The 21,573-nt window shown below is 38.2% G+C and overlaps 2 protein-coding genes across 9 annotated transcripts in view; one reads left to right on the plus strand and one right to left on the minus strand.

Annotated features, from left to right (window-relative positions):
* SENP7 (SUMO specific peptidase 7) overlaps positions 1 to 11,026 on the minus strand; it is a 171,997-nt gene extending 160,971 nt beyond the window's left edge. For 2 of the 6 annotated variants that reach the window (XM_081236006.1, XM_081236003.1), the window contains exon 1: positions 10,812 to 11,025. In XM_081236006.1, the coding sequence (XP_081092132.1) occupies positions 10,812 to 10,851 (40 nt within the window). In that variant the 5' untranslated portion in view covers positions 10,852 to 11,025. Of the gene's footprint in view, positions 1 to 10,811 lie in introns of all 6 variants that reach the window. The other 4 variants (XM_081236002.1, XM_081236004.1, XM_081236005.1 and 1 more) reach the window with 4 other exon arrangements.
* On the plus strand, positions 10,480 to 21,243 carry LOC308618325 (putative protein ARB2BP). Of its 3 annotated transcripts, none has more exons than XM_081236008.1 (2): positions 10,480 to 10,769; positions 19,793 to 21,243. In XM_081236008.1, exons 1-2 carry the CDS (start codon positions 10,485 to 10,487, stop codon positions 20,882 to 20,884), a joined length of 1,377 nt encoding a protein of 458 aa, XP_081092134.1. In that variant the 5' UTR covers positions 10,480 to 10,484; the 3' UTR covers positions 20,885 to 21,243. The 3 variants fall into 3 exon arrangements, with proteins under 3 accessions (XP_081092134.1, XP_081092135.1, XP_081092136.1); XM_081236009.1 differs by lacking the exon at positions 10,480 to 10,769 and adding an exon at positions 11,665 to 11,904; XM_081236010.1 differs by lacking the exon at positions 10,480 to 10,769 and adding an exon at positions 12,214 to 12,290.
* Positions 21,244 to 21,573: the final 330 nt, after the last annotated feature.

A 21,573-nucleotide genomic window follows, 5' to 3' on the forward strand; every position in this document is an offset into this window, starting at 1 on the left:
TCATGTATCTATGTACATGGTGACTATAGTTAATAATACTGTATAATACATATATCTGTCAAAGGACTCATAACCAGAACACATAAAGAACTCCTAAAAAGCAAAGGCAAGACAACCCAATCTTCAAAATGGGAAAAAGCCTTAAATAGGTACTCCATAAAAAAGAATGTCCAGGGGCTTCCCTGGTGGCGCAGTGGTTGAGAGTCCGCCTGCCGATGCAGGGGACACGGGTTCGTGCCCCGGTCCAGGAAGATCCCACATGCCGCGGAGCGGCTGGGCCCGTGAGCCATGGCCGTTGAGCCTGCGCGTCCGGAGCCTGTGCTCCGCAATGGGAGAGGCCACAACAGTGAGAGGCCTGCATACCGCAAAAAAAAAAGAATGTCCACATGGCCAATAAATATGAAAATATGCTCAATTTCATTATTACTAGGGAAGTGTAAACTAAAATGGTAAGAGAATACCATTACACAGCCCTTGGAAAGGGTAAAATTAAAAAGAATGACAATACCAAGTATTGGTAAGAGACTAGAAGTCTCATATACTGCTGGTGGGAGTGTAAACAAATACATCTGCTTTGCCAGTCAGTATCTACTAAAGTTAGACACCTGCCTACTCAATGTCCAACAATTACATTTCTAGATATTTAATCAAGAGAAATGAGTGCCTGTCTCCACCAAAAGGCATGTATAAGAATGCTAAGTTATCTTTGTTCTTAATAGCCAAAAACTAAAAACAATCCAAATGTCCATCACAGGAGCATGGATAAACCTTTTCATACAGTAGAAAACTACAAGCTTTGCACAGTGGCAGTATTGTAGCCAATGAGGTTTATACGAGGCGCAATTATTGTTAATTGAAAACTACATAGTATAAAAAAGAATGAATTACTGCTGTGTACAACACGGATACATCTCACAGACATTACATTCAGAAAACAGATGCAGAAGAATGTATGATTCTATTTATGTGGAATTCAGGAACAGGTAAAACAAATCTATGTTGATACTAGTTAGGACAGTGCGAGTACCAAGCAGGGAAAAACTACTGACTGACTGGGATGGGATACAAGTTAGCCTTCTGAGATGCTGGAAATGTTCCGTATCTTGATCTAGGTGATAGTTATACAAGTGTATGTATACAAGTATAAAAAATCATCAAACTAAAGATATTGTACTGTGTCATATGTAATATCTCAACTTAAAAATTAAAAAAACCTTTAAAATAACAGTTATAACGAATGGGCTATAGCTTATCCAGAAATCTAATAGCTGATATAATTTCTCTCATTTCGTGAAAATAGCATGAATTTCACCATATGCCTTTCCTCGAGCAATCACTGATATAAAAATTATTTTAACTTCTATACTTAAGCTTTCGATAGATTTAAATAATGTTCAATAAAGTAGCATTTCTCAGACTACCAAAAATATATAACATTTAGATAAATGGTAAGAAAACCTGGGCCTCCCTGGTGGCGCAATGGTTGGGAGTCCGCCTGCCGATGCAGGGGATACGGGTTCGTGCCCCGGTCTGGGAGGATCCCATATGCCGCGGAGCGGCTGGGCCCGTGAGCCATGGCCGCTGGGCCTGCGCGTCCGGAGCCTGTGCTCCGCAACGGGAGAGGCCACAGCAGTGAGAGGCCCACATACCGCAAAAAAAAAAAAAAGAAAAAAAAAAAGAAAACCTTTCTTATATAAATTCACTTTCTAGTCAACTTTCAATTTAATAAAATATATGTATTTTTTTAAAAGGAATATCAGTTGCTTAAATCACAGACAGACTCACTCATTGAGTTAAAAATGCTTCTATTTTGCAGAATGTTTGTACATTTCTTTTAGTGACTACTATTGTGACTTCTTCCCAAAATTTTAGGGGTTTTATAACTAAGTTGCTCCATCTGATACTAGGTTGGTATTGAAGCATTTTAATAAATGATGCATCGCTGCTTGTGACTGTCTGGTATAGCACAGTGCTCTAATAAAAATATTAAAGTCCAACAACCTAAATTTATATCTTGGCTTACTAGCTGTGACTTCTCTGAAACTCAGTGTCTCATCTATAAAAAGGGGAGAATATCCAGCTTTTCAATTGCCAAGGTTAAAGTGACATAGTCTAGTCTCCCAAAAGAAATAAGAGCAAAAATAAACAAATGGAACCTAATCAAACTTAAAAGCTTTTGCACAGCAAAGGAAACCATCAACAAAACGAAAAGACAACCTACAGAATGGGAGAAAATATTTGCAAACGATGTGACTGACAAGAGCTTAATTTCCAAAATATACAAACAGCTCATACAACTCAATATCAAAAAAACAAAAGAAAAATAAAACAACCCAATCAAAAAATGGGCAGAAGACCTAAGTAGACATTTCTCCAAAGAAGACATGCAGATGGCCAAAAGGCACATGAAAAGATGCTCAATGTCGCTAATTATTAGAGAAATGGAAATCAAAACCACAATGAGGTATCACCTCACACCAGTCAGAATAACTATCATGGAAAAGTCTACAAATAATAAATGCTGGAGAGGGTGTGGAGAAAAGGGAATCCTCCTACACTGTTGGTGGGAATGTAAGTTGGTACCGCCACCATGGAAAACAGTATGCGGGTTCCTTTAAAAACAAAAAATGGGGACTTCCCTGGTGGTCCAGTGGTAAAGAATCCTCCTTCCAATGGAGGGGACATGGGTTCGATCCCTAGTTGGGGAACTAAGATCCCACATGTCACGGGGCCACATCTACTGAGCTCGCATGCCTCAACGAGAGAGCCCATGTGTCACAAACTACAGAGTCCATGCGCTCTGGACCCCACACGCCACGATTACAGAGCCCACATGCCCTGGAACCCGCACACCACAACTAGAGAGAAGAGAAGCCTGAGCACCACAACAAAGACCCCACATGCTGCAACTAAGACCCAACACAGCCAAAATAAATAAATAAAATAAAATAAATATTTTTTAAATAATTAAAAAATAAAAACAGGGCTTCCCTGGTGGCGCAGTGGTTGAGAGTCCGCCTGCCGATGCAGGGGACACGGGTTTGTGCCCCGATCCGGGAAGATCCCACATGCCGTGGAGTGGCTGGGCCCATGATCCATGGCCACTGAGCCTGTGCGTCTGGAGCCTGTGCTCCCCAACTGGAGAGGCCACAACAGCGAGAGGCCCGCGTACCACAAAAAATAAAATAAAATAAAATAAATAAAAACAAAAAATAGAGGGGCTTCCCTGGTGGCACAGTGGTTAAGAATCCACCTGCCAATGCAAGGGACACGGTTCGAGCCCTGGTCCAGGAAGATCCCACATGCTATGGAGCAACTAAGCCCATGCTCCACAGCTACTGAGCCTGCACTCTAGAGCCCGCGAGCCACAACTACTGAAGCCCACGTGCCACAACTACTGAAGCCCACGCACCTAGAGCCCATGCTCTGTAACAAGAGAAGCCACTGCAATGAGAAGTCCATGCACTGCAACGAAGAGTAACCCCCGCTCGCAGCAGCTAGAGAATGCCCGCACGCAGCAACAAAGACCCAACGCAGCCAAAAATAATAAAATAAATTAATTAAATTAAAAAACAAACAAACAAAAATAGAGCTACCGTGATTCAGCAATCCCACTCCTGGGCATATATCCAGAAAAGATGAAAACTCTAATTCAAAAATATACATGCACCCCAATGTTCAAAGCAGCACTATTTATAATAGCCAAGACATGGAAGCAACCTAAGTGTATATCAACAGATGATTGGATAAAGAAGATGTGGTGTGTGTACAAATACACACACACATATATATACATATAATGAAATATTACTCAGCCATAAAAAGAATGAAATATTGCCATTTGCAGCAACATGAATGGACCCAGAGAATATCATATTAAGTGAAATAAGTCAGAAAAAGATAAATATATGATATCACTTGTATGTGGAATGTAAAAATTAATACAAATGAATCTAAATACAAAACAGAAACAGACTCACAGACATAGACAAAAACTTATGGTTACCAAAGGGGAAAGAGAGTGGGCGGAATGATAAATTACAAGTATGGGGTTAACAGATACAAACTACTATACATAAAATAGATAAGCAACAAGGATTTACTGTATAAAACAGGGAACAATATTCAATATCTTGTAATACCTATAATGGAAAATAATCTGAAAAACATATATACAGCTGAATCACTTTGCTGTACACCTGAAACTAACACAATAAGTCAACTATATTTCAAAATAAAGGGAGATCGTCTATACTAAAGTATTTAGAGTATATCGGCAAATACTACAAAATAAATGATAACTATTATTATTACAATATTTTATACTAAAATACCCCTCTTTAAGAAACCTTAATGTATTTACATTAGCATACAGAAAAATCGCTCTAATTATTCCCATTATATATATATGTCAAATAATCAGAAAGCGTGACTTTTCTCAAGGAGCTTGCGGAACCATTCATTCATATATTACATAAACATTTATTTTAAACAACAGTAATTACCATTGCCAGGCACTATGCTAAGTACTTTACACAAATTATTTTATTTAATCTTACAAAAGTCTTGTGAGTTCAAAAGTAATGGCATTATCTCCGTTTTATAGATGAAGAATTTAGGTTTGAAAAATCCAAATAACTTGCCCAAGGTCACCATGTTAACCCATCACTGGTCTGATTCCAGAGGTGGAATTCTTAACCAGAACACTCTAGGCATGCTGGATGCTATGGGGATAGGAAATGAATAAGACAGTCCCTGTCACAGAGTTAACAGTATAACAGCAGAGATTAAACAATTCAGCAAGCTACAATATATGATGGAATCTGGTAAACATCACATAAGAGGCGCAAACACCCATGGAAATTCAAAAATAGGAATATTTTTTAAGTTTGAGTTAATTAGGAGATAGTTCTTGAAAAGGCACAGTTGAACTGGGCTTTGAAGTAAGTTTTAGATAATAAGTTTTAGACAGGGAGAAATGGGTGGAAGGACAGTGCAACGCTAAGTGCAGCCAAGACATGAGTTATCAATATAGGTACATGTGATGAAGCAGCTCACATTAGCCAGCCTCCTAAATTATTGAAGACTCACATTAGAGTAATACATCTGAGAGGCAGGTTTGAGACAGCACCATTACAGCAAAGTTCCAGTCTGAATCTTTAGAGCTACTCAGTCCTATACATACCCCACTCCCTGTGTTACCATATCCCCCCTCTAATCTACTTTCCAATCCTCTGCCTTCTATCACCAGGCCTGGGAATCACATTCACCACCCTAGATTTCAATTCCTACAGCTTATTACCTTGCTATTCTCTCATCTCTTAGGTAATGCCACTCTACCCTTTCCACTACATTCTTTTTTAACTTGACCCTTGAGTACATGTCTTTTTAATATTCTCTTTGTTTTGTTTTTCTTTTTATTGAGGTATAGTTTTCATCTACACTCTTCTCTAGCTCTTCCCCGGCCCACCAAATTCCTTTCCAAAGTCAATACAATTTCCTTAAATTCTGAATCTTCTCCTTGAACATTTCCTCCACCTTAGTTTAACTGAATCCTTTTTATTACATAAATTATACATTATATATCTTTTTATTTACTACACTATTTTTTTAAGACTCTCTCAAGAAGATTCTTCTCCCACTTATAAACACAGGGGAAGGGATTAACAACCTCCTCCCCCCGCCACCACTTCCAATTAATATACATCCTTATTGCAATAATTCCTCCTTTAAAATTCCCATAACTTGTATGTATTATTACCTCACACATATTGTAATTGCCATACTGACCCAAGACCCTCCCCAACATTCCTAGAATATCCTGATACTTGATTCATAGTTTTCCTCTCTATCATTAAAACCTACCATCATACCAAAGCTCTAAAACTTTCATAAATCAAATCACTCAATACAATGGACTCATCTTAATTTACTCTAGTCCAACAAACTTCTTCATATCACATTCCAATTTCAACAACATGCATTCACAAATGGATTTAATAGGGTTACACTTCTCAAGCTCACAAATGTGAACCTCTCATTCGACAACATACTGTCCTTTAACCCTTCCATTTCCTCACTCGCACTGATCCCATTTTTTACCCCCACATCGTATAATACCCTTTAACCCTAAGTAAAACTAAATTCTTTTATTCCCCCCAAATTCTTGCTCCTAGACTGATTAGCACTGCTAAAGAAAGTCATATAATTGTAGTAACCACAACTGGTACTATCTATAGACTCACAGGTGTTTTAACAAATACTTTTTCAAAATTAGTTAATAGCTCTTTTATTCATCCCTAATTGACCTCCTACTCTGTTTTGAGCTCCCAATACCACCTAAAAGTCCCTCTTTCTCAAAAGATGATCTTGCCTATTTCACTTAGAAGCCATGACTGCAATATCCTTAACTTCTCAAAATTTATCTATATCTTTATCCATCTTCCCACCTTTACACAAGTCTTATTTAACAAACTGTCCTGAGTCAATCCTCCCCCATTTCTTCTAAGACTTCACCCTATCAATTATCTCCTACCTGATATTGTTCTCTCTCCACTGAACCCTTTCCCATGCCATACAAACCCGATTTTTATAGTCTTTTTTAAATAATCCTTTCTACTTAATTTCATACTCAAGCTTGTTCCAAAATCTTTCCTTCACATCTCATCTTCTATTTCCTCACCACCACTCATTCATTTAGCCTCTTGAAATCTGGCTTTTGTCCCTACTGCTCTACTAAAATCAGTGGTAAAAAAAAAAGTGACCTACTAATTGCCAAATCCAGCATCCTCATACTGCTTTAACTCTCTGATTTACATTGCATTCACTCTCCCTTGCTTCCCAAACCTATCATACTCCTTCTAATCTGCCTAACTGCTCACCAGTCTCTTCCTCCTTACTTTGAAATTAAATATATGTGATTCAAGATTTTTCTCACTCCATACTCTTTCTGTGGGTAATTCTATCCATTCCAATGGCTTCAGCTATCACTGCAAATAAAGTAGTTTCACCATGATTAATTGTAGATTCTGGTTTTGAACTTCAATTATGGTTCATCAGACACTGCATAATATGCAGCCATCACCTGGACCTACTGAAAAAAGAAAGGTGTATCATCATGGGACACTAGATCCTCACGCTGAAACTGGGGGAGGAGGGAAGAGTTTCAAAATCAAGCAAGTTTGAAAAACACTGCATGCTCAGTCAATCTCTTGGAGAGGTAGAATGTATAGTAGCATAGCAAAAGCTCTGAAAAATCCTGCAGTAAATAAAATTTTCTTATAACTACAGTTGTCCCATTTATTTGTCCCTGAAACCTTTTTTCCAAGTAAGGTTCACTAACATCCTATGACAGTAAAAAAGATTAAAATTATATGTTTTGTAATCAGAAAGACCAGATTTTGAATCCTGGCTCTGCTTCTTGTATTGATAACAGTTGCTTACCCTCCCTAAGTTCCAGGTTCCTCATCTGTATATCAGAAATAATAATAACCACCTCAGAAGGTTTTTGAAAGAATTATAACGTCTGTAAAATTCTTAGCACGCTGTTTAGTACCTAAGTACTAAAAAAACTTATCTATCCTTAACTGCAAATGAGAATGAACACAGATCTCCAAGGTTGTTGCCTGAACAGTTGATAACTTGAAATTTACTTCAACTTTCCTGTTTTAATTCAAAACTTCATTTGGAAGTTGTCATCTATGACTCTAATATATCTGTTATACTTTTGTTGTTATTAAACATTTCTAATGGTCATTCTCCCTTGAATGACCCATGCACTTTATTATTTCATTCAACTGTCACCAGACCTGTCTCTGGTACCAATAATTTTTTATCTGTGTCCCCATCTAATTCATTGCTTTGATATGCTGGAAACCTGGAAATAAGATATTCATCTTTATTGGGGTAATAAATAACTTAAACACATAGATTCAATATAATAGGAAGAAAGCCTTCAGAAGCTTCTCATGAGTGAACTTTAGCATACAAACCATGTGATTTCTCCTCTCATGCTTAGAGGTGTTTTATGCTTGATTCTTGATTCATGGCCACATTCCAGAAAAGTAGGGTAATCAGACTTTTTGTGGTTCTTCTACTTACAGAATTTTTCTTTATTAACTCATTTAAAAACAATAAACACGATGCATGTTAATGTAACTATTTTTTAAATAACTTTAGTTTCAAAACATTGAGAAGAATGGCATTATTTTACTTTTTGCAACTCTCTTTAACATCTGACTTAATAAAAGACAGATGATTTCCTCTATATGCTTCTGCATTCAATTTGCTGTGATACATGTCATGTAGCCTCTGGAAAACTGTCCTGTACACAGGCAGAAGATTAAGAGGGAAAGGCAAACAATGTCTTAAAATTATGAAAAACGGTGTAAGCTCACAGACCCAAAAGGGACTCAGGGAACCCAGAGGTTCCCAGACCATACCTTGAGAACCAGTGCCTAAAACAGATACAGCCATGCCAGAAGCCATCCAACTCTTACAGTTGTCAGTTATATGAGTCCACAAATGCTTGTTTTTTTGTTTTGCTTAAACCAGCTGGAATTGGGTTTCTGCTACTTGCAACTAAAAGAGTTTTGAGCAATACACTATGTAACCCTTCATAGTTCTTCCTTGTTCAGGAGAAAGTTTAGGAAAACCTAGTGCAGTCTCACAGAGGAAACTTGAAACTTCATGTCTTGTTTTCTCTCTCTACTGCTATCCACCTTCCTTATACCTCTAACTTAGAATTCTTCCTGTTTTATTAATCAAAATTTTACCTTTGGGTACTTATGAAATTCTCACGATGATAAATGTCACTTCCAGTCATTCAAGTTCCAGTTAGCAACCCTCCTAATGAAATGGCAACTGCATGCACACAAATGTCACACAGAATTCAGAATCCCTTTAAGCCAACTGATTGTTCTATTTCTGAGAATCTATGTGAGAAAATTAAATATACACTATTTTTTTAAATATACACTATTAAGAAAAGAATCATTCTTAAAAATTAATATTCATCTCTTAAAACCAGATGAATACTGGAGAACAGCTAGTTAATATTAGATCTGAGAATGGTTTTTACTATACGTTAACAATTACTTTTCAGAAAGGACAGCTCCAAAAGGGAAGTCAGCAGAAAAAGAAATCCTCTCCAGAGGGATAGCTCACATAAATATCAACATCTTTTAAGAATTAACAATTTTACTCTCAAATTTTACTTCCCGCAACTACTTGCACCAAATTAACTGTAATAAATAAATAAATAAATCTAAGTGTAACCAGGTAAAGAGGATGGGATTTGCTGAAGGACAAGGCTAATATCTTGCCCTTACCCCCAAAACAATGTACTAAGCCAAGGAGAAATGCATTTATTGAAAAAGGGCTGTGCATGTTAAACTGAGGTATGATTACCCCTAAAGTTCTGTGTGAGGAAGCATACAAATGACACCAGATAAACACTGCATATTCCTTATGTGTCAATTTCACTTGAAGGTTTTAGGGGAGAAAAGTATATTAAAACAAACACCGATCTATTGGAGGCATATACATACATACATATGTGTGTATATATGTATATATATAATACATACGTATACTTTCAACGGCAAAGAATATCTCTAGAATACACACACACACAAATGGTAGTACTGGTTGCTTATGAAGAGGAATTTCAGGTTTTCGGCTACTTCAGGCAATGTCCCAGAGATCCATGTTCACTCTCCTTTGTGGCCAAAAAAGTCTGAGGCACACTGCCACAAGGGCACTCCTAAATAAATTTAGAATTGTCTAAATAGACTGCATAGACTGTCTATGCAACAACAGACGCCACAATAATAAATAAGAAAATTAAATGAAATAATTGATTCACTGAATGTTAGTGTACTAGAGTGTAAGCTTATTAAAGAGCCCTTGTTCCCTCCTCCTCTGGTAAGTCCACAGGACTTAACACAGAAACTGCGGTACCCTTAATGGGTGAGATCTTTGACAAAAACTTGCTGACTGGGAGGGGCTCGACCTCGCGTCTTACAACTCCACTTTTGTGTTTCTAAGATGTAGTACCCAACACTGAAGACAGTCATTTACGCCGCAAAACAATTTCGAAAACAAAAACACGCTGAGAATAAAAACACAACGAAACATGGCTTCAAATCCTTTGTTCGACTTTTGAATCGCTTTTGGAAGAAGGGGGTGGCTAGAAAAGAAAAAGGTTATTAAGCGGCCCGGCTCAGAAGACCAAGCAAGACACGTTGTTTGCAGCACTTAGACGAGGAACTAAATGTCAATTAACATGCCCTGCCTTTCCTTCTTTGCTGCTTTTACCTGCCAGGAGGTACAGGGGGGAGAAAGAGCCAAAGTAGAGAATCAAAGGAAGAGAGGAAAGTAGGACCAAGGCGCTGAGAAGCTGGAAATGAAACTGGAACACTGGTGGAATTACGAGGAAGGCGTGGCAGGAGAGCGGCAAGCCAACCGGGAAGAGCCGCAGGCCGATGAGACCCAAGCAGGGTGCTCGCGGGAGAAGGATGAAATTGAAACGGGGTGACGGGGTGAAGAGCGGCCGAGGCTTTGATGACAGCTCGGAGTGGGTCTTCGACTCGCAGGGGCCCGCGAGACCCGGGAACCTTCCATTGTGCGCGCCCCTCCACCCCACTCCACTCCACTCCCCACTCCCCTCCCCCCCGCCCGAGCCCGAGCCCGAGCCGGAGCCCGAGCCCGAGCCCTCGCAGCTCCGGGCCGCAGCACCCGTCGTCGCCTGTTCCCCCGCTTTGCCCGAGGTAGGAGACAATATGCTCAGCCCTCCTCCGACCCTTTCTCACCGGATGAAGATCGCCGTCGCCCGGCCTTCCCCTTGTCCATCTTCTCCTCCTCCTGCTGGAATCGCAGTCGCTGTCACCTCAAGACCCCTCAGGCTGGGGAAGGGAGGGGGAGGGGAGAGAAAAAAAAAAAAAAAGCCAGGAAAATGTGAACTGCGCTTGCGCAAGAGCCGTCGCCGGCCCTCAGACCGGAAATTAGCCACCCCTCCCACCTCCACCCGGAAGTCACTTCCTGGGAGTAGGTTTCTCTGCGGCTACAGCTGCAAGTGCTTATTAAGTGCCGATTTTTTCATTATCTCTGCCCCTGTTGGAAACTGAGTCTGGGTGGTAGGTTTTAGCCCGAGATCGTCAAGGCTTTGTTGACTCTGAAGATTAAGTTGACTAAAAACTAAACCGGGGAAACTTTAGGAATTCCTCCACTTCACTGAATCCCGCGAGGGGACCCCGGAAATATGAGAATAAAACATTAGTCCTTTTGTGCTACTACGTTCCTCATGGACTCTCCCATATATTTGTCCTCAAGGCGCTTCCTCAGACTCAGAAAAAAAGATTTTAAGACGACAAAAATCAATAGCCTAGCTGCTGGTTTAGCAGTTGGAGTGGAAATCAATTTGGTCAGCTGAGGAGAAAATGTCAGAGAAATAGAAAGGATCTCTTCAAAATTCAAACTCACCATTTTTAAAGGCCAGGAAAAAAAGATAAGCTGCACCTCAATTTTTTAAAACATAAAATGCTGAGATGCTAGAAAGTGGGTGGGTGTAAACGAATTTGTGCTGCTAATTTTTATTACAGTACTTAAAGGAATAACCCTGACCTCGAACTCAACGACTAGTACTTGTAGACTGATTTTTTTTTTAGTCCTTTCATAGGACCCATCAGTTTAGAAAATTGTCCTACTTTATTAGCCATAATGTACATATTTGAATAACTTTTTTTTACTGTGTAAGCTTTAATCACAATAAGTTTAACAAAATTCAGCAGAGCGCTCCAGAGGCAAAATGATACTGGAATGTTCCAACAGTTTAACATCCGCTCCTCCTCCCCCATTTTACCAAGGCCGGTAAAGGGACTCGTCCAACTCATTACCAGAGCCCAGGTTCGTGCTTCTTGAGCCTTGCTTCTTAATTACAGTGTGGCCTGTGCGGAGCTAGAAGTAAGCCTCCAGGTGATGATGCCTATTGGGCCGGGGGGAGTGTCATACAGGGCAGGAATGGCTGAAAAGCAGAAATACTTCAGGGCTTGATGAGAATGAAGTTCACTACAAGGATTTCATTTAGAGGCCCTAGTTTATTTCTGTTTAACAAATAAAAACACTGCCTACTGAAAAATATCTGAATTTTAAGTTTCCTCATAAATCAACTCTTTTAACTGAATGATTTAACTCAAGAATCATACTGGCTCAATTCATCAGCCAATATTATACGAAACTAACTGCAAAAGATGGAAATAGAGCTAAGAGATGGGAACATAAAAAAGGAAATTGTAAGTAGGCCTAATCCATTTCAGTCCAAACTGACAGCTTCCTTAAAAGAAGTTTTAAAGTTTAGCAGTAAGAAGTGAACCTGTGAGAAATGAAATTATAAGAAATAATCATATCATTCAGCTTGCAAATATGTCATTTAAACTTGTCATTGAACCAAATACAGCATTTCTGCTAATAAAGACTTAGTGGGTTAGTTTTGTTTCTTTGAATTGGAGCTGGTTTTGAATAACATATTTGAAGATAAATGGCCTTTAAGCTCAAGAATTTTAAATTTGCTTTTTATTTTCAAATTTGCTTTTTAAACCAGTATTTTTATTGTTTTAGTTTTAACAATCTCTACTACATAGTTGACTGTATTGCAAACAACTATAGGATGAAAAAATTCAGTTTTTTACTTTTGAGGGAGTCATTTAACAACCTTACTTTTCCTTTTATGAAAGACTAATTACACAATCTTTTCTTTGATAGTGTTTTATGATGTTCAGGAGAAAGCTTCCTTATTTTAAAATAAGGAAGAAAGACCAAAAAAAGTGAATGATTCTCTTCTCTTAGTATGTTTGTAAATAAGATCATTTATTTTATGTATGTTTAGCCCACACTGTATAGAGCCTTTTAAATTAAGATTATTTGAGATTAGAAATTCATCAGCCCAGTATTTTATAGGAGGAGAGGATGGACTGGTTTGATCTTAATGAGTATGGTTCTTTATTGAGTGTTAAAAGTGCATAAGTTAGGTATTCATTATATTTTTGTTTTGACTAACTATACTAACTATTAAAAGCAGTGGGTATGGTTTTTTAATAGGTTCAAGACATAGTGGCAGTGTGAAATTGATCAACCCTTTATTTTACCCCTTAATTAACAATTTCTTTGAGGAGAGCCTAACGAAATCTAAAAAAAGACCCTTCTCTTCACAGGTGAATTAATTTTTAAAAAAGCTAACCTGGGGTAGTTACAAGGGTGTCTTTATAATAGTTCACTAAATTAGTTTTCTAAGAAACTTTCCTAGGAGATTCTGTTACATACTCAAATTTGGGCAACCCAAGATTTCTAACATCTGACTTTTTTCTTTCCATCACTAATATCCTATTTTCTGTCTTTGCCTCAGGTGGCTTAAATTAATCTTCTTTAGTCTTTCCTGGGGAGAGGTAGGCAGGGGGAAGGGATTTAGTTTGCTCTTCTTTGAATCTTTTACATATAAAATTTCATAAGCTCTATTATTTTCTACAATTTACTAAATGGAATTGTATACAGGCATAATTATTTTTCTGAAAAAAACCCTCATAATTGCATTTATGTGTTGGGAAAATAAAAATAGTGCTTCTTTTTACCAAAACAGTAATTCTTAAAAGATGTTTTCCAGGGGTTTTTTTGTTTTGGTTTAGTTTGGTTTTCTAAATATATAAGTAAATAAAAACATGTTCATTGAAAAAAAGTATCTTTAGATATTTTTTTCATTTTCTTAGTGAAGTATCACTCATCTGTGCTTCTTAATGTCATAGGATATACAACAGGACCTCTTTCTTAAATACACCAAAGGACTGTAATTACTGTAATAGGGTATATTACTGTGTAACCTGGGGTTAGACCCTAACTTCTCAGGTTGTAAAATTATATTTTCATAAAGGCTTACTGATCACTTGTAAAGAATGTAAAATATTGTTAAATATAACCACTTTATGGTCCTAGAGAAGGAGTTTGTTAAAACCAAAGTAAGCTAATTAAAATTACTTGCATCTGTGATTCTGTTACCCCACCCATCCTCTTCTTGTCAAATTCATAGAGACAGAAAGTAGAAAGGTTTGCCAGGGGCTGCTGCTAAGGGGAAATGAAAAATTATAGCTTACTGGGTACAGAGTTACAGTCTTTCAAGATGAAAAATGTTCGATGGATGGATGGTATTAATGGTTGCACACAATGTGGGTGTACTCAGTACCACTGAACTGCCCATGTAAAAATGGTTAAAACTGTAAATTTTTTAATGTATTTTACCACAATTAGTTAAATAATTTAAAATAATTATGTTTTGCTCTAGGCATGACTATAACAGCAGTGTCACCACCTGATACAGGTTACTAAAAGGACCTAACTTGAAATTCTCATTAATGATTATATACTCTTTTCCCTTCTTAAAATGACTAGATTATTCGATATAGAAAACTAAGTGACTAACAAATCCCCTCACCAAATTTTTGGTGAATGGATGAAAAATACTGTGCATTTTTAAAATCACTGGTAAAAAATGAATCATCTCTCAGGTTTGTATAGCTGCCTGAGTTATTTTGGGCATGTCAGTTTACCTTTGAAAGCCTCACTTCTCTATAAAATAAACATTAGCTAAGAATATCAAAATCCCTTGCAGCTCTGACAATCTTATTCTATTTATTTATGGCTGAGTTGGGTCTTTGTTGCTGCACGCGGGTTTTCTCTAGTTGCAGTGAGCGGGGGCTACTCTTCGTTGTAGGGGCATGGGCTTCTCACTGCGGTGAGTTCTCTTGTTGCACAGCACGAGCTCTAGGCGCCCGAGCTTCAGGAGTTGTGGCTTGCGGGCTCTTGAGCACAGGCTGAGTAGTTGTGGCACACTGGCTTAGTTGCTCCACGGCATGTGGTATCTTCCTAGACCAGGGCTCGAAGCTGTGTCCCCTGCATTGGCAGGCGGATTCTTAACCACTGCGCCACCAAGGAAGTCCGACAATCTTATTCTTAAAGCTAAGTTATGTTATTCCAAACCACTCTTTAGAAAACTAAGTATATAAAACAGTTTTTCGGGCTTCCCTTGTGGCGCAGTGGTTGAGAGTCCGCTTGCCGATGCAGAGGACGCAGGTTCGTGCCCTGGTTTGGGAATATCCCACATGCCGCGGAGCGGCTGGGCCCGTGAGCCATGGTCGCTGAGCCTGCGCGTCCTGAGCCTGTGCTCCACAACGGGAGAGACCACAACAGTCAGAGGCCCGTATACAGCAAAAAAAAAAACCACAAAAAACAGTTTCTCTCCTTTATTTTAATGGACCATCTTGATTTGCAAAAGAGAAAATAAATATATATAGATGCATAGGATAGTCTCTAAGAATAATTCATAAATCAACATTTATTAACTTTAGAATTATAGAAGGAGACTCTATAATTTTTCAAAAGCTTTGTGTGCATCTTTCTCCTGTGTATACAGCTAGAGTATTTTTCTCTTTACTTTCTTATGCCCTTAGCAAAAATCGTAAAATTCTAACAACAATGTTTAAGTGCCTACTATTCACCAGGCACTATTCCAAGAACTACCGAACAAAACAAAACAAAGTCCTTGTCTCTGCTGTCATGGAATTTTTTTTTTTTTTTTTTTTTTTTGGCCATGCCGCAAGACATGTGGGATCTTAGTTCCCAGACCAGGGATTGAACCCGTGCCCCGTGAAGTGGAAGCACAGAGTCTTAACCACTGGTTTACCAGGGAAGTCCCAAACTTGTATTCTAATGGGAGGGAACAGACAGTAAGCAAGTATATGTCAGTTGGTAATAAGTGCAAAAAAAAAAAAAAGAAAAGAAAAGGAAGAAAACTGAGTGAACTGATGAGGATGATTATAATTTTTGTGACTTTCTGTTTGAATTAAAAAAATCCCCCCCAAAAAAAACTAGAAAAGGAAGAAGGAGGAAGGGAGGGGAAAATGAAGCATCATAGATAGACAGGGAGTAAGGAAGGATTAGAGGGGATTGCCCTTTCAGATAGGATGCTCAGAGAAAGTTTCTCTGATCAGATAACAGATGGGCAGAAACTTGAAGGAAATGAAGCCCTATAGATATCTAGGAGAAGAGTGTTCCAATCTGTGGGCATAGCAAGGGGGATGCCCTTAAATAGGAGCTTGCTTTACAAGTTGGCGTCAAAGAGACCAGGTGTGGCTAGAGTGAAGTAAGCAAGAGAGTGGTGGGAAATGACACCTGAGAAAGAGCTAAGAGCCAGATGATGTAACTAGATGAGTAAGCAAGTGAGAGAAATGGAGGGAAATGACCTTGGAGAGCTAAGGGTCATGGGGGACCTTGTAGGCCATGGTAAGAACTTAGGCTTTTATTCTGAGTAAGAGGGGAGACAATGGAGCATTTTGAACAGGGTTGTGATATCCAATTTAGATGTTTTGAAAAGATCGTTCTAGCTGCTATGTGTTAAACAGACTACCAGGAGATAAGAGTGTATGCAAAGAGATTAGACGGGAGGCTTAACAATGAAGGTTAGTGTTGATAGTGACTTGCACTAGGCCTAGGGCAGTAGAGGTGGAGAGGTAACAAGTGGTTAGATTAGAGATATATTTCAAATAAGGGAGCCTACAGATTTGCTGATTGATCAGATGTGGAGTGTGAAAGAGAGAAAGGAAGGTTGCAGCACAAGCAACTGAAAGAATGGAGTTATCTATAAGATGGGAAAGACTAGAGGGAGAGTCGATTGAAGGGAGTGCTTTGGACGTGTTAAGTTTGAAATGGCTATTTGACATCCAAGTAAATATATCAGGTAGACAGCTAGATATGAGAGTTAACAAGTTTGAGTATATTAACCAAGCAAAATATGCTACAATAAATTCTAAAGAATTGTCTACCTTTTCATTCTACAGGATACTCTGCACCTTGCTCTGTTCACCCCACCTATACCTGTCCTTTATATATCTGTTTTCCAGTTTGCAAACTCCCATTCTTTTCCCCTGAGAATTGTTTCTCAAACAACTAGGGACACAAGCACTTAAAGGTGAAAAAGAGTAACTGAATGCCGTATACTATGTGCTATTAGAAAATACTCTTTATTTTACTCTCTGATTGAAAGAAAAGTTAGCTAACAAGGTTCTTTAGTTCATTGGTTTTGTTTAGTTTAGTTGGTTTAGGTTTAGTTCATTGAGTTTTAAATATTCAGTATCTTTCTCTTTATTTCGGTAGAGAAAAAGGCAGTTTCCAGCACAGCACCTGAATAAACAAAGTATTTTTAGATCTAAGAGATTACTGCTTTTCTGGGCAAACCTTCTCATCCATGCCAAAGTATAAAATAGACCCTCCTTTTTGGAGAGCAATTTGGCAATATCTGGTAAAATGGAAGATGCTGATATGACCTAGAAATTCCACTTCTAGGTATATTGCCTTAAGAAACTCTTGATATGTGCACAAAAATATAGCTATGTTTGTTATAGCTTTGTTTATAATAGTGGAAAATTGGAGCAACCTAAGTATTTTCAACAGGAAAATGGTTAAATAAACCATGGCATATTCAAGCAATGGAACACTATAAACTGATAAAATGAATGACTTAGGACTATGTTTATTAATGTGGATAAAAATCACAGTGTTGAGTGAATAAGGAAGGCTGGACAAGAGATATGTTTTTTTATTTCACACTTCTCAAAAAGGAAGATCATCCTATCTTAACAGAAACTTCCATGTGTGAGACAGTACATAAAATGGTTTTTACCTATATTAGTTAATTTAATTCTCACAGCAGCCTTGTGAAATAAATGTTATCCTATTTTGCATTTATACATTCAAAAAATATTTATATAATATTTGTCAGACACTGTTCCAAGTACTGCAGATACAGCAGTTAATTAAACTAAGTTCCTGTTCTCATAGAGCTTTTATTCTAGTGAGGGGAGACAGATAATTTTTAAATATACAAACAATTATATATCAGGTGGTAATGTAGGCTATGAAGAAAAATAAAGCAGAGTAGCAGGATAGAGGGTAATAAGGATTGCTATTTTAGATAACATAAACTAAGACTCACAAGTTGAAGAAACAAACTTATAGAGGTAAAGAAACCTGCTGAAAGTCACTCAACGTAAAATTTGGAGCTAGGATTTAAACTTAAATCAATCTAATTCCAGAGGCTCCTATCTGTCATTTACACTCTAGGAAAATATATTAATTACATAATAGCACCTGAAATCAGCAACACTGTAAGGAAAAAAGTTTGTAAAGAATAGAGAGCAGGATTTCCCTGGTGGTGCAGTGGTTGAGAGTCCGCCTGCCGATGCAGGAGACACGGGTTCATGCCCCGGTCCAGGAAGATCCCACATGCCGCAGAGCGGCTAGGCCCGTGAACCATGGTCGCTGAGCCTGTGCTTCCGGAGCCTGTGCTCCACGATGGGAGAGGCCACAACAGTGAGAGGCCCGCATACTGCAAAAAAAAAATAAAAAATAAAAAAAATAGAGAGCTGTGGAGATAGGTTGGATGCTTTGAACAAACACACACCTTCATAAAGTATTAATTGGGAATCAGGGAATAAGATTCAGAAAGTGAGAAAAGAGTTAAGAAATCAAAGCAAGCAAGCACCATTTTGATTTTGCCTTAAGCCTTGAGAGCAGCTTGAGTGGCACTGAAAATCATTTTAAGTGCTATTTATTGGAAGTAGGTTGTGGTTGCCAGTGTGAGTGTTAAGAAATTAAGGAGTGAGAGTATTAATGAATTTGTTAAGAACATGAATTGGAGTCAGATAGCCTCGGTACCCAACATTTATTTAACAGTTGTTTGGCACAAGCCACTTAACATTTTTTGTTGTTTTTGTTTGTTTGTTTGCCTCAGAATAGAGTCTATTTGAGATTTTTTTCCCAGGACTTAACCTTTCAAAGTCTTTTCTTTTCCCTTTGGGCTATGTTAACTAAGTTCACTTCTCAGTCACTTTTTTTATTTTCAAATATCAGAATAACCATATCTTCTATTAGTAGATAAATTGATCATCATCTACACTGCCTGGTTCACATTTCACTTCTACTGCCATCCCCTGCCATTTATTTAATAGCAAAAATGTTTGAATGCTTACTGTGGAGATAAAGACCAACCAAATGAGAAAAGCAAAACCTATTCATTCTGAGCTCACTATAGCAACGGAGTCAGCCACCATCACTTGCATTTTGGCAGTGACTCAAAGGCAGGCAGAGGAGTGGGAAAGCTTTGTAGTGGAAAAAAAAGGGAAGGCTGCTGGTATGTACTGACTGGACACTGTTGGCATGAGGAAGCTGAATGCAAGATAACTAGAAGGGAGGCATCCTATGTGACTGTTTAGGGGTGCATATTTGGCTTTCTCTGGTGGGTCCTAAGTTGGAAGCAGGGATAAAAATTGGGGAAGCTCTAAGTTATTAATCAAGTCTTGGCCATTTTGGACCCATTGTAACCGAAATTATTGTTTGGCTTCTCAGATTGTCACTAGAGGTAGCAGTCTGACTTCCTGAGATTCTGACTTATGAGACTGGCTTCCTGGGCTGTTTATTGGATCAACAGATAAGGGATTGGCTTCCTGGGCAAGTTGCTGCATGTTGTGGGTCAGAGTTCTGTTTTTATATACGGTCTGGCCATTGTCTCTTAGTGTATTCAGTTTCTCACTACTTTGCATCATTCACAATTATTTTGAGTTAAAATCTTTACCATAATGTTAATGTCTTCTTAAAGTGCTTAATTTAGTATGATTTCCTACAGGAAGACCTTAGCAAGATGAAATTTTTATTTTATTTTTTCTGGCACTGACATAATATTGCTTTTCACTTTCAGTGGTTACCAGTGACTCAGGAACTGAGCTTCCAAAAATTTATCGAACAATCTGATTTACTAGAGGAACTTAAATATGACTTCAATGAAAAAGCTGAATTGAGACACACTGAGACACATAAGCCTTTTGTCTTTAACTATTATAAAAATGTCCTGGAGAGGAATAGCAAGCGCTACCAGGCCCTTGGCCATTTGCTCGAACAATACATTTATGAACTTTTGGAAAAGGTGTGCAAATTACAAAAAGTATATATCCCACCAGAGGCTGATAAGGAACAAAGAAGCTTCTTTTTCATGAGTGAGAGAGCATTAACAAATCATCATTCTGCTCTTCTTGTCCTTCTTCAAGACCGTGGGGTCTTTAGAGCTGGTCAGTGGAGTCAGCAGGCAGTAATACATCATGGTCTCCAACATGGAAGTCAGATACCATGTATTCAAATGGCATTGCAGGCACATTATGATGTAATTGTGCTAAACCCCAATGACAATTTTGTGGACCTACAGAGAGAAAAAGAGTGGAAAGGCCTTTTAACACAAAATGAGTCCCCTTCCAGAAAAATGGTTCAGACTGAGAGCTTTTTATCTCTCCAGCAGTCTCTCCAATGTATTCCAAAAAGATGCAGCAACACTCCTGAAGAACATATGGCTTATATTTGGGATTACTTCATTTCAAAGGCTGAAGGCAAGGATGTTGCCTTCCTTGTACATGGTTATGGAGGCTTGGTTTTTATGGACTTGCTTGTTCGTAGAAAGTGGGAAGTAATGAGCAAAGTATATGCTGTTGCACTTATTGACTCTGAACATCATGTAGGACACCAGCTGGGGAGTGACATCCAGTTATTAGCATGGATAAAGCACCACTGCCGTGAATGGGTGACAAGTCCAAAGCCTTTGGATAAACCTGAAGCTACTGTTTTGAAAAAGGAGTTTCCCATGGTTTCTGCTGGTACAGAAAAACACAACTTAGCCCCTTCCTCTAGCCTTCAGTCAATTTTTAAATACTTTAGAAAAGCTTTGAAAGCCAAAGCAGCTATTAATTTCTCTCGAGGGCCCATAGTAACTAGAAGCTCCACAAAAAGAAAGCAAAGTGCTTAAGTTACTTTTTTGCCATCTAAGATTGTTTTGTCCCACTGAAACTTTGCTAATGTAGATGCTAGAAGAAAAAGAATACTTCCAACTCATAGGCAGTATGTTCTGGCTTGACATTTGATTTGTTAACTTTTTTTTAAAGTGAGTATATTCTCTTCAGTAGCCTACTGATGAACCAGGAAGTCAGTCAGTACTATCATTAATATTTTACAGTATTAGTCAAATTAAGAGTAGTCTAGTTAGAGGATCTTCTTTTGAAAAGATTTCTCAGTTTCATAGAAGGACACCAAAACTGTAGTTGATAGAAATTAAAGACTAAGTCAATCTTTGACTTCTGCATTATTAATGCTGTATTAAAAATATAAGTGAACATAAAAATTAAACATCATAAGCAACTCCATTCTTTGTATGTTTGTGAGTTTTTTTGTTTAAGTTTGTTGATCTCATGTGTGTGTTTACTCATACCTTCAGCTAATATTTGAGTGTCTACTATGTACTAGTCAATATAGTGTTGGGCACACTGGCAAACAAGGCCAATGTTGCCTTTAACCTTATTTGGAGTTCACAATGAACAACAAATTGCAAGTGTGAAGAGTGTTAAGAAATAAAGGGTGTCATGGAACATCTAGCATGAGAGCTAATAGTCTTGGGGTTCAGGGAATACTCCCTGAGAAAATGATGCCTAGTTTGAAGTT

This window comes from Mesoplodon bidens, assembly GCF_964165515.1.
Source record: "Mesoplodon bidens genome assembly, chromosome: 5".
NCBI lineage: Eukaryota > Metazoa > Chordata > Mammalia > Artiodactyla > Ziphiidae > Mesoplodon > Mesoplodon bidens.